General features: G+C 33.9%; 1 protein-coding gene across 1 annotated transcript; it reads left to right on the top strand.

Annotated features, from left to right (window-relative positions):
* The first annotated feature begins 681 nt into the window (after window positions 1-681).
* On the top strand, window positions 682-13,503 carry LOC122591732 (leucine-rich repeat receptor protein kinase HPCA1-like). Its single transcript, XM_043763978.1, has 19 exons — window positions 682-769; window positions 3,423-3,543; window positions 3,623-3,694; window positions 3,840-3,914; window positions 4,049-4,120; window positions 5,768-5,929; window positions 6,036-6,110; window positions 6,674-6,745; window positions 6,852-6,923; window positions 7,040-7,108; window positions 7,662-7,733; window positions 7,868-7,936; window positions 9,013-9,144; window positions 9,386-9,927; window positions 10,121-10,258; window positions 10,345-10,487; window positions 11,213-11,432; window positions 11,855-12,090; window positions 12,611-13,503. Exons 1-19 carry the CDS (start codon window positions 682-684, stop codon window positions 13,082-13,084), a joined length of 2,904 nt encoding a protein of 967 aa, XP_043619913.1. The 3' UTR covers window positions 13,085-13,503.

Here is a 13,503-nt window from a genome sequence, read left to right as displayed (position 1 = left end):
CGTTTAGATATTTTACTCTACATTATACAATTATGAAAATATGAATTGTTGTAGATTGGCAAAATAATGTTATGATAATATGACTTCCCTAAAAGCTTTAAAAAATAAGTTGATTCTAAAATATGATATGTTTGGCTGTGATTGTAATAACATAATTTTGTATTTTTTAAATATTTTTTAACTATAAATTTTCTTATTGATATAACATTGATCTTCGTTATTAAAAATTAGTTTATATAGTTTAATTCGTTGTGGCTAGCTAATATGTCGTTTTTTCTAGCTCGTTTTAATCCATAAATCTTTAGAGACAACTTAATTGGGGAGTTGTTGACTTTTATCTTCTACTAAAAAACAACAAAATATTCTCATTTAGTTGTTTTTTGGTTTTTTTTTCTCTTTCGCTATCAATTCTGTTTGTAGTCAGATATTTTTCTTAACATCGTATGTTGACTTTAGAAACACACACCTATATATATTAATTATTGACTAGGTCCTTACATGGCTACATGTGTATCAATATCATTATCAACTTTTTTTAAAATGTTACCCAACCTCGAACATGCATGATAAAGAAAGTGCAAGTAATTGTTTGTGTTTTCTAAATGTGTCTATATATATATATATATATATATAGCTTTCTAAGTTTATTTGTCATAACAAGGTATTGTTGAGCTTAACGGAATGGTTTTGAGCATTCGATTATGGGTGTTGATCATTGTTTGTAGTCAGATTCTAGTCGTTTTCGCTGCAAGAACAGATCCAAATGATCGTATGTTTTGTCATAATTTTTATTGATTTGTAGAGCATAATCAATTTATGATTGATTTTTCTGTTACATTTTTAACTTTTCCCAACTACTATACATTCGGTTATCATTTTATATTTAATTACTGATTTAAGATAGTGGTTGTTACTTGTTACGCTGTTTTAAGTATGTTGATAATATATGCTTCTTTAGGTGTAGAAAACCGATAATCGAATGTAATTCAAAGAAGTTTAATCACTCGATCATCAACGTATTTTTTCTTTTGCTCATCGTTGCCTTATAAAAACTTTTTATTTATGTATATTTGTCATAAACTTGTAAATTTATGATAGCTAACTGACCTAATGACTTGTTATAATCGGTTAAACTTTTTTTTTTCTTTCTATTTTCTTCTCAAAATATATCTTCCCAAAGAGCACAGGGTATCGGAGTTTCACCCTGACACCGAATCCTATCTAGCATATCGGGCGCCGACCACTCCACCATACCTCCCTCTTTCGTGCATTTGAATGCCGATGGTCGGCGTCCGTTTCTCTTTCTATTTCTTTTCTCTTGTTTTTGTTTTAGTAATAGTAATAGTAATATATATGTATATGTATATTAATTATATATCAAATATATGTACTTACCGAGATTATATAGGATGACACACAAAATTATATTGGTTTCATCTTCGTTATGCTTCGTCGTCCGGGCAAGAAAGTTTCAGAAAAGTGATTTGTAACGAAGAGAAAGTTGCAGCAATTTTTCAGTGTGGATGTAAGGATATATGATAATAATATAATAATACTCATAATAGTTATAGTTATCTCAATCTAGGAGACTATTAGCTTTGTCAGTTAATTATTTTAAGTTTTTGATTTAAACCTTAAATTATTGTATTTTCTCTGCTATCTTTATCTCTATCTCTAGCTATTATCTCTATCTCTATCTTATAAAGCATTTGTTTCCTTCCAAATTTTTTCAACTTTTCAACAATGTACACCTACTAATGCATAATGTACTATAAAAAAACACACACACACACACACACATATATATATATCAACCACTCAGTTTTCACTCTCCTTAAATCTCAACCACTCATTTTTCACTCTCCTCCATAAATCATTTTATTCCTCTAATTCATTTAAAATCTTTTATCTCAAAAACCCGATAATTTATAAAAGTTATATGAGTATTCTTAAAATTTCATGTTCTTTCATTAAAGATGTCATTCGATATACTTTCGACGAATTTTTAAATCCGAGAGCGGAGCCCGTACGGCTAAGGCATTTGACTATCACACTCTATGACATATCACCTCCTCCTATGACATATCACATTCTATGACCTATCACCCTCACCATATTACCGCCGCAACGCGTGAGTATTTTCTTTCGTATTATAAAACAAATAGCAATTGTCTAAAATTTTAAGTTTCAACATTTATTTCATGTATCAGTATATATTTACCTAAAATAACTATAATACCCCTTTTCCCTCTTCTCAAATCTGAACTACTAATTTTTTTTTCTTTCTCCTTTATAAATCGTTTTATTACTCTAATTCATTCAAAATCTTGTATCTCAAAAACCGTATATCGATAAATTATAAAAAATATATGAGTGTTCCTAAAATTTCATGTTCTTTCATTAGAGAGGTAACTTGATATTTTTTAAATCCGAGGACGGAGCCCATACGGAAATAAAACCACCCAACCACCTGAAAGAGCCATTGTTGGGCTCATCTACCAAAAGCTGTTAGACTTGTTTATTTCAATCTCTTTTTTCAGCATCAATAACTTCTTTTCGCATCTTAAAAGAGGTACTTGTCTCAACTTTAATCATTACTCTTCGGATTCAAGCCCTAACCCGATTTCCTCTACTATTTCACCGGCGATTAACCCACCACTGTGCACAGCCATCGGAAATCAGAACTGTCGTGACAGTAGTTTTAAGGTTGAGTGAATTGGGTGTGATATGTTTTGAAAAGATAGTTGAAAGACCAAAATACCCTTTATTAACTTTTAAAAAAGTGTTTAAACGGCTATGACAGGTCATCAGGTCACCTAACTACTCGCATATGAACAGGGTACAAATTTTACAATTTCATCATATAGTGATGTTCGTCTCACAAACCTTAAATCTAGGATGTGTGAAAATTGGTATGAACCTTAAATCTAGGGGCAGTTTAACATGTGTGAAAAATGATGTCAATGATGTTAACATCATATAACATTTTTCTAAAAAGTTATCGGACACAAAGGCGAAGGGAAGTTCAGAAAAGCCTAGCATTTAATCAAAAGGTTACCGGGTAACTATGTACAAAAGAGAAAGTACTAATGATTATAACTATGAGTTTGATGCTTCATATTTTATTAACTATATATGTTTCTCTTCTTGTCGTAAATGATAAATTGAATCCAAATAGAAGGCCAAGGAATTGAGCTGCCAAGTTATCGGATGGTGGTATAACACCACAATATTAATCAAACACTAACAATTTAATTATGCGATATGATTGTATATTGTGCAATGTATTACTTGCATTAGTGTTTGGATAAATATTGTTCTGTTGCATTAGTGTTAGAATTATACCTTTAATGAAAAGCTGTTACCGGCTGATCATGACTTGCTTGCCGTATTATTGATATTTGATTATGTCATACTCGTAGTTGGTGTGCTAAAGGCAATCAAGTCTAGCTGGCGGAAACTACCACTAAATTGGAGGGGTTCAGATCCCTGTGGAAGAAAATGGGAAGGAGTTAACTGTACCAACTCGCGTGTAACTACGTTGTAAGTTGACTTTAGCTCAATCTAATATAATTCTAGGATTAAGTCCGCCGTTTACTTACGTTTGTTCTCTTTATTACAGAAAATTGGCCGGCATTGGATTGAAAACTAAGGACATTGGAGACATTTCATCTCTTTCCATGTTGGTTTATCTGTGCGTTTTACCAGTCAGAGATTACAGTTTATGCTTTTATAGTAGTATTGTTTGTAGATTTTTTGCTATAAACTTGATGAATTTTCTTTTTAGAACAGATAACTTGATGAATTAATCTTCAACCTTTCATTGTTTCATCATGTAGAGATCTTTCCAATAACAAAGGAATTAAAGCTGTTCTTCCACAATCTATACAGAACTTGCAGAATCTAACGACGTTGTAAGACTAAATAATTATTTTTTACTGTAGAAAACTAATATATATATCTACTAATTATTATTTTTTCATGTATATATCATTGCTCAAAACCATATCTGATATCCTTTGTTTGACAAATGAATTTTTTCATGTAGAATGCTGGTTGGTTGCAGTTTTAGGGGTCGAATTCCAGATTCAATAGGCTCCCTTAAGAGCCTGGTCTTTTTGTAAGTATTCGATTTTTGATCATTGATTCAATACGAAAAATTGGGTAATTTAATCTGAAACTAATCAAGATTATTACACCCCATTTAGAGAAAAGGTGAGATATGACTGATAATCATAATACAGAGAAATATTAAATGCATTTCATAACAACATGTCATCACTTTGCCATACAAATTGGATACTTCTGCCCCGGGTGAGTTATCCCCACGAAAACATAGTCAAATACACAATCAAAGTAAATCCCACATTCGGGAATAATAGTCTAAGGCAACATGCCCGATAATGACATGCACAAGTATTCGACCACTTGGTGAATTACAATGCCAATGCATGATCGTCCTTACTAAGTCCCCTGTCTCTAGATCTTCAATCCCTATTAATACCTGAAAAGATTGTTTCTTTCCAATGTCTTGTATTTACTTGGCCAGACATCTCCTTTGCAGTCAACCGGTTGTCACAATACATTCAATCTCCATCTCAAAAGTATCTTCAATCTCTAAAAAGGGTTCTTCGATACCTAAAGGATACCATTTATCATGATATGTTGCTTATCAGTGGCTTCTCTTCTCTGTCACTATCAGCTTTTGCTCACTCCGATTCGGGTGGCAACAATGATGGTGGCCCATCGACCTCTTCATATCTCCTTTATCTGGGCACCAATATTATGTATGTATGTATGTATAGGTTTTGGTTATATTTATATACACACAATGTATGTATTTAGTTACGTGTAAGCTTATATAATTGGTTTTAAAAATGTAATTCGGACAAAATTTTAAATAAAAGTTATATCTAAAATTTCATTAATATCTTTGTTATTTTACAAATGGTTTAAGTGTAGACTACAGAGAACTAGGTGTCTGGGAATCTGCTTAACAAGGATTCGAACCCTCGCCTTTTTAGCTGCCTAGAACACTTTGTTAGGGGGCGGTACCATTGGGGTTTCACCCCATTGGTTTTTCTATTACATAATATACGTGCCTTAAACTGAAATAACATAACGTCATTGTTTTAGACATATAATGTATGTATGTTTTTTCGTTTATTGACGATGCGTCTTAGATTTTTTAGTTTGTAAAAGTTAGATTGTTAGTTGGTAAAAGTTAGAACATCTAACGGGTAAAGGTCAAGTCAAGCTTAGTGTTGACTAACTAGATATGGTGACCCAAAGAGTTAGACCATGAGGAATGTGTACACCTTGTAAACATGTTGATCCTGTCATAAGTCCGCAAGCATACCATATGTTATCTTATTAATATCTGTGTGTTATTTTTCTTTCGAAAAAGTTCTACTTGGAGGTGGCAATTCTATATTACTAATGGGCCACTTTGAGTTTTTTTTTTGTTTTGTTTTGTATCCCATGCTGCTCAAATGCATATAAAACAGTTAATATAGCTAATAGAGGAACCATGGAAATGGGTCATATGAGTTGAAAGTTTCCATAGGCTATTTTTGATGCATATACAACCCTGCAAGTCATTTTATTCAGTTTGTGTTGCCATTGTTTGTTATCTTAATTTAAGGCATCAATCATAGTAAAAATAAGCTGATACCCTCAATTAATCTATCTTGTTCATCTTGCGAACTCCTGTTGTGTTGCTTTATCACTTATTTAATTCCTGTTTTTCTGTTTTCTTGCATTGCAGAGCACTCAATTATAATAACTTCACTGGATCTATCCCACCATCCATTGGGAATTTAAGTAATCTAACATGGTTAGATCTAACACATAATCAACTTACAGGATCCATTCCCGTGTCTAATGGAACAGCCTTAGGCCTTGACATGCTTCTGAATGCAAAGCACTTGTATGTTCTAATCTCAATTGTATCACATTTGTGGGTTTATCAGTTTTTGTAAAGTGATTTTTCATCCTTGTATGCTTAATCTCTATATATTTTTGTCATTATGCAGTCATTTGGGAAATAATCAGTTATCTGGTCCTATTCAATCTCGCCTTTTCCATGCAAATATGACCCTAAAACATTTGTAAGTATCAGCCGCTGTAATGTTCTGAAGCTTTTTTTCATTCAAATGGATTCAAAGTTGCATCATGGGTGGGTTGGATAATAAATTGAAATGGGTTGGTTCCAGTCGTGGTAAAATGGCTCTCAAACTCTTGTTTTCTTTTTCATAATGATATATATAGTTGATTTGTTGAGTATGATTACAAAATTATCCTTGTCCAATGACAATATCACTTACTAAGAATAAAACAAACGAGGAGGTTTTAAAGTTACACTAGGCGACTTTCACCCTGTTTAACCCATTTCCCTTTAAGCTTCGTTTCTTACTTTGACCCACTTGACCTGTTATCGATAAACCATACATCAACTCCACCCATTCACAATTAATGCCCGCTAAAAGGTAAAATAGACGGACATATATGGTTTTCTACTACATCTTTTATGCACCTTGTATGTAGACATAGTTGGTCTTCTTGTATTGATATTTCCATATGTACAACTCTCTAGTACTATTTACAAACCTATTCTTATTCATTCTTCTTATAAAATGACTGTAACACAGAAAGCTTATGTGTTTTTGAGCAGCATAATTAACAACAACCAATTAAATGGAACAATTCCTTCCTCAATTGGACTTTTGCCGACTCTTCAAACCATGTAAGTATCAATTACTGAAAATCCTTGAGAATTTTAGAAATGTCCTTTGAGCTATATACTTTTCATTTTTTAGCGTATGCGTCTTTCTTTCTCTCCTTTATTACAGACGTCTGGACTCGAATATCTTGACCGGGACAGTGCCTCAGAACATAACGAACCTCAAATCTGTCAGACAGCTGTACGTGATTATATATTCCAACCAACTTATTTATTTGATTTTATTCTTAATACTAATATTCTCTGGACAAGTTTCTCTTGATGCTGACATTAATTTGCATATTTTATCTTGCTCAGACACTTATCAAACAACTTCTTGACGGGACCTATCCCAAATCTTGCTGGAATGAACAACCTCACTTACGTGTAAGTTGGTTTGAACTTCTTCAATCTTGTACTGTGGTACTATTAGAGATTTAAAGCTGGCAAAACCGACTGGCAATTTAGGTAAGATGTCAAATTGGAGTCGGGTCAAAGTGGGGCACTTTTTGGTGTGGAAAAAGGTTGCCCGATTCAAATTTTTTCATATTTTCATTTCTTTTGATCCAATTACCCGTGAGCTAACATGCGATTATAGAAAATGTCTACTTTTCTAAAACAAAGCAAATTCTGAGATTTTTTAGTGATTTTGACCCTTTTTTCCTTTTCATCTATTATTTTAGTTTCTAATTTACCTATTTGACCTATTAGAGATATAATATGATAATTTTCATGAAAGCAACCCATCAATTAAAAAGTGGGTCGAAATTGAAAAATGTAGCCAATAACATTTCTGTATGAAGCCATAAGCTAAATTTAGTTGTATTATGATCTTCGCCAAACATTATCTTACAAACTAATCGCACTCTTTTTTCAAGTGGTCAGTTTATTTAATTTTCTTTTTCTAACGTCACATAAGTTATCTTGATGTGATTTGCAGCGACATGAGCAATAATAGTTTTGATACATCAGATATTCCTCCTTGGTTCACAATTTCATCGTTAACTACATTGTACTCTCTCTTTAACTCTTCCAATATCATCTAGCTAACAACACTCTTATGTGTTTGTATGTGTCAGAACTTCATTTAACCAATTTGGAAGGATTTATTACAGTAATAATCACTGCTTAATCTTTAACCAATAGGTTGATGGACAAAACACAGATTTCAGGAGTACTTCCATCAAATGTCTTCCAATTTCAATTGGAGCGATTGTGAGTATATGTATAGTTATTTAGATTTAACATTTCATATTGATATCTCAAAATAATTACATAAAGCAGGATTGAGATTTGATAATCATGTTCTCTTTAATTCTTGGTGAGAGTATGCTAACTAACCGAAAACAACACTATCAAGTACAAATAATCAACCCCAACCCATCGGATCCGAATTGAATATGCAAAACCCTTAAAATAATTCATGGTTTGATCAATAGAATGAGTTTTACATGTAGCAAGGATTAAGAGGTCGAAAACTATGAAAAATCACCACCGGATCTGATTAGCGTTTGCAAGAGGGAGTTTTTTAGTGTGAAACCTGATTATGGGAGTCTTAGGTCACGTAATTGACCTACAAATCTGTTGTACACATTTTCCTAACTTCACCACTTAAGCCCTTGAACTTTCTCACAACTCTAAATGTCACTTAAAACTCGTTTAATGCTTTTAGGAATACTTGCCGACACTTTAATCCTATCGGGAACACTTTAAGACATCATTTATCATCATTTGAATCACTTTAATTGTATGTCTTAAATCACATTACACGTAAAAGCACATTAAATAAATAATTTCATTCATTATTACACATAAAAGACACATAACACTTAACGGAAGCTAACGAAGACTAACAATAGGTCAACTTTCAAAGTAAAAAATATTTGGATGTTATAATGTTGAAGTAGATTTTCATTTTGTTCGAGAAAAGGTTGCACAAAGAAAACTATCTGCCGGTTCATTTCCACAAATGACCAAATTGCTGATGTCTTCACAAAGCCACTTTCCACTGTTCGATTTCTCAACATAAGATCCAAGCTACAGGTCGCTTCCATGGGCCTTAGCTTGCGGGGGATATTAGACTAGAGTTTATATTATGTCATATTAGAGGGTCTCAATTGTAAATGTTTCTTTTATATATACCCTATGTATTCTCCTATTTTAATATACAATAATATAACAACGATTACAATGTCCTTGAAGGGGACTTAATTATGTCCTGATCAACATTTTCAGCAATGACATGAAACATTGTGACTTTTAATTTCTTCCTTTTTGGTGGTTTTTTGAAGGGAGCTAAGCAACAATAATCTTGATGGAACCCTGGATATCGGGAACAGCTATAGCAGTGACTTGATTGTTAATCTGACATACAATTCAATTGTTGACTTCACCCAAAAATCTGTATACAATTTGAGCTTAGAGTGAGTTCTTATGTCTCTTTCAATTTTATATTTTCCATAGCTGGATGACTATTTAATGCATAAAATTTCAAAGAGGGGGCTGTTGCTACCCATTTAGTTGTCAACGTTCTCATTTGTATAATTTTTATGCCAAATGTGTATAGCATCTAATGCGGAGACCAGACATGATATTCTACCTCTTACGTGTAGCCTGACTCATGTGTTTCAAAATTTTGAAGATTTCTTTTCTATTACTGTGCAGTCTTTCCAATAATCCAGTTTGTGAAGGTGGAGCAAGAAGGAGATATTGTCCATCAGGAAATACCAAAACACCAATCGGTTCACCACCGATCGGTTTAACGCCAACTGGTTCACCACCAATCGGTTTAACACCTGGTTCACTACCTATTAGTGTACCACCAAATAATTGTCCATCTGTGCGTTGTGGCTCAAATAAAATGCTTAGTATAAAGTGTAAATGCACAAATCCATACACAGGAAACATATATTTTTTATCATATACCTTCTCAAATTTGGATAACCAGACCTACTATGCAACTCTCCTTGAAACTTTCATTACAGCCTTCCGGGTCCTTCAACTTCCCGTGGAATCAATTTCTTTTTCTAGTGCATCTATTAATGAATTTAAATACATTACGTATAGATTGCACATCTTTCCCTCTGATGAAGATTTTTTTAATCGTTCATCGGTTTCATTAATTGGCAACATCATCAACGGCCAACTCGATAAACCCTACTATGGACCAATGATCTTTCTTGGTGACAATTATTGTTGTTTTCCAGGTAATTTCTTGCTATATTTATGTATGTAGCAAAAAAAACTTTTTATTTTCTCATGGTCATAACATGCATTAAGCTATCCTGACACTTGCAAACCAAATAATCTGGTAATTTGCTCCGTAAATCAAATTATCCAGACAGCCACCAACTAATCTGCTCTATGGGCAATAAGTTTGCTAATTTTTATTACCTGCAGAAGACAAGTCATCGAATAAATGGATTATCATTTGCGCAACAATTGGCAGTTTTTTGATTGTGTTGTTAGCCTTGGCTATGATTTATGCTATCTATCAGAAAAGACATGCAACGAAAGAAAAACAGGATAGTCCTTTCGGTAAGACAAACCGAAGAATAAGTTGGGATTTTCTCATCTTTTTACAACAAAGTTACTGCTTTAAACAGTATATCGTAATCATACAGCATCTTGGGGGCTGAACAATGGAAGTGATGCTGGTGCTTTTCCTCAACTTAAAGGAGCAAGATGGTATTCGTTTGAAGAACTTAAACAGTGCACCAACAACTTTTCTGAAGAAAACATAATTGGATCTGGGGGATATGGGAAGGTATCTTAAGTGTTATATTTCTGCCACTTAGTTTGTGAATTGATAATATATCGGCAGCTTTACCACCCATTCAAGAACTATCTTGTTTTAAATACTCTAGAGATAGCCAAAGGGGTTGGTGGCCCATTGGTAAGGTCTTTGACATTGGGAGGATCCGCCTGGACATGAGTCTCACTACCCACATCTGTAGGGGTGCATTGATAGGGGATTTTTCGAAAGTTATAGGTTTCATCTCAAGCATACGTGTAATTTAGGAGTAAGAGTAGATTAAAATGACGTTCTAAAAAAAATAAAATATTGTAGAGATAATCAAACATAGCAATTGTTTGGTTGAGCTGCCATTCCTGCCAACAGTTTTTTTCATTTTATAACTTTTTGTATCTCACTGATGTGTTATTTGTAATGTCAATTCTCTTTAAGCTGTAAGTATTAGTTAATTTGAATAAAGTGATTTAGGGTTATGTCATTAGTCACATTCAGAATGGTTGGACTACAGAGTCATACTAGAGGTTGAAAGCTTAGAAAGCTTTTACTTGGATTATTAGAACTTGTTTACTAATGTTTTATGGTCAATGTGCCTCATTTCTTATACTAGATTCTCTGTTTAAGAGTTTTTATACCCTTACATTTGACTCAATGTCAAAACGTGTTTTTAACGTTCATTAGGCTTTTTTGTTTATTATTCGCTAGGGACAAGTTTTTTTAAACGGGTTACATGCTGACAGGTATACAAAGGCATTCTCAATAATGGTCAACTAATTGCTATCAAACGAGCTCGACAAGGATCATTACATGGTGCTCAAGAATTTAAAACCGAAATTGAGCTTCTTTCGAGGATTCACCATAAAAATGTTGTAGCCCTAGTAGGTTTCTGTTATGAGGAAGGTGAACAAATGTTGGTCTATGAGTACATTTCAAATGGTACTCTAAAGGAAAATCTATCAGGTGAACAAATGTTGGTCTATGAGTACAACTTTTTTTCTTCGGACCAAGTTTTGCATTACAAACGTAGAATGATACAGATGATAAGGAAGAGTGAAAGGACTAATGGTGCTTAATTTTCCATGCCTTCTGAAGTTGACCCGATTAAAATTTAGGTTCAAAATAAACGGGTTAAATGGGCTGACAGTTCCGGAAAATTAAGAAATTTGGACTATAATGTGTTCAGTTATTTTTACCCGTTTCCACTAGTACCTAAAATATCCTTTTTGACCCATCACCTAACTCGCGCATGCAAGATTAGCATATATAACATTTGGTTCAGTTTGTTACCTATTAAATTCTCGAAGAAGTTAAACAAGTTATTTCTCCTGTTGAAGCATGCATATTTCAGCTTAGGTTCTAATTATATGAAATTTTACAAACAGGGAAGACAGGTATCAGGTTGAACTGGATGTGGAGGCTCAGGGTAGCTCTTGATTCTGCCAAAGGCCTGACGTACTTGCATGAGCTTGCTAACCCTCCCATCATACATAGAGATATAAAATCAAATAACATTCTGCTGGATCATCATTTGAATGCTAAAGTTGCTGATTTTGGTTTATCCAAACTATTGGGAGAAGAAGGAAAGGGTTACGTTTCTACTCAAGTGAAGGGAACATTGGTGAGTGCTTAATCTTCCAAGGCACTCCTTCAGATGGATGGGTTATATTTTCTTTAGATAACAATGGACTCTGATTTGAGCTTCAAAGGTTGCCAAGATTGGCTGGTCGGGTTGGTTTGGTGACAAGCTAGAATGCTTTTGAGTTGTCAAGTTGCAAAAGGATCACCTTTAAAGGAAACAAAACTGGGCCGGGGTTGACCGGCAAAAAGTTTTTTTGCTATTTCTTTTATAACTTTTAGACAGATAATGCCCTAGATTTTATTTAATACACAAATTTTCTTAAATTAAGAATCTTTATATATTTTAATAAAACAGCTTAGGGGAATGTATGTGTTAACCAGTCAATGTTCAGCCCGTTTGGCCTAGTTGACCGGTTCCTTTCTAGCCATGTCCTTTTATCTGACTCGTTTTAGATCATGAATCATCAACCCATTCATCAGTAAATCGTTGGAACATGCCTTTTCTAATATGTGCTTTAATTTCCATTCCTGGTTTAGTGGTTGATCTGTTTTAAATGCAGGGTTACATGGATCCTGAATATTACACGACCCAACAATTGACAGAGAAGAGTGATGTCTACAGCTTTGGAGTTGTACTTTTAGAGTTGTTAACTGCAAGATCGCCAATACGAAAAGGTAAATATATCGTGAAAGAGGTTAGCGAGGTGTTTGACAAGTCAGGAGACCCAAATGGCCTATACAACATTCTTGACCCATGTCTTGGTTCACCCGAAACACTTGGAGGTTTAACCAAGTTTGTGAACCTAGCAATGAGCTGTGTCAAAGCTTCAGGAGCTCAGCGGCCCAATATGGGAGAAGTAGTAAGAGAGATCGAGAGCATTATAGATTTGGCTGCTTTAAGCATGGATTCTGAATCGTCATTTGCTTTTTCAAGTCAAAACACACGAAAAGGGGATCTTTATGATCCATATAGTGATACCGTCACTGATGTAAGCAGTTTGTCTGTACCATTTGAAACTGAACTGCGTAGGTGAAATTGGGTGCATGTGATTAAAAAAAATGTCACTAGCTGACTGATTGTGAGAGGCATGGTGTGTGCGTGTGTGTGTGTGTGTGTATAAGATAAATTGTTGAAATGTATATTTAGAAAGATCCTAGTCATATAAACCGGAGGAAAAAGGATTCGGAACATACCCGAATACCTACAGCGGAAGTAGTAGATGGCCGTGTATACCACCGATCGGGGAAAGCATTCACAAGCGCAAAGCTTTCATTGTTTACGACCTAAGATTCCCTTGTTTTGTTTGCCTCAATCAATCGTACACGAACCAGATAAGAACAATATTTTGTATTACCAAGTCTATTTCTCTTGTATATCTGTGTATACATTATCTCTTGTTTTTCTTTTTATCTGTATATGGATGAAACAACTCCCTTGTATAGCCATTCTAAT

Source organism: Erigeron canadensis, chromosome 3, assembly GCF_010389155.1.
Source record: "Erigeron canadensis isolate Cc75 chromosome 3, C_canadensis_v1, whole genome shotgun sequence".
Classification (NCBI taxonomy): domain Eukaryota; kingdom Viridiplantae; phylum Streptophyta; class Magnoliopsida; order Asterales; family Asteraceae; genus Erigeron; species Erigeron canadensis.
Note: the sequence above shows the minus strand (reverse complement) of the source record. Positions and strands in the feature narration are given on the sequence as shown.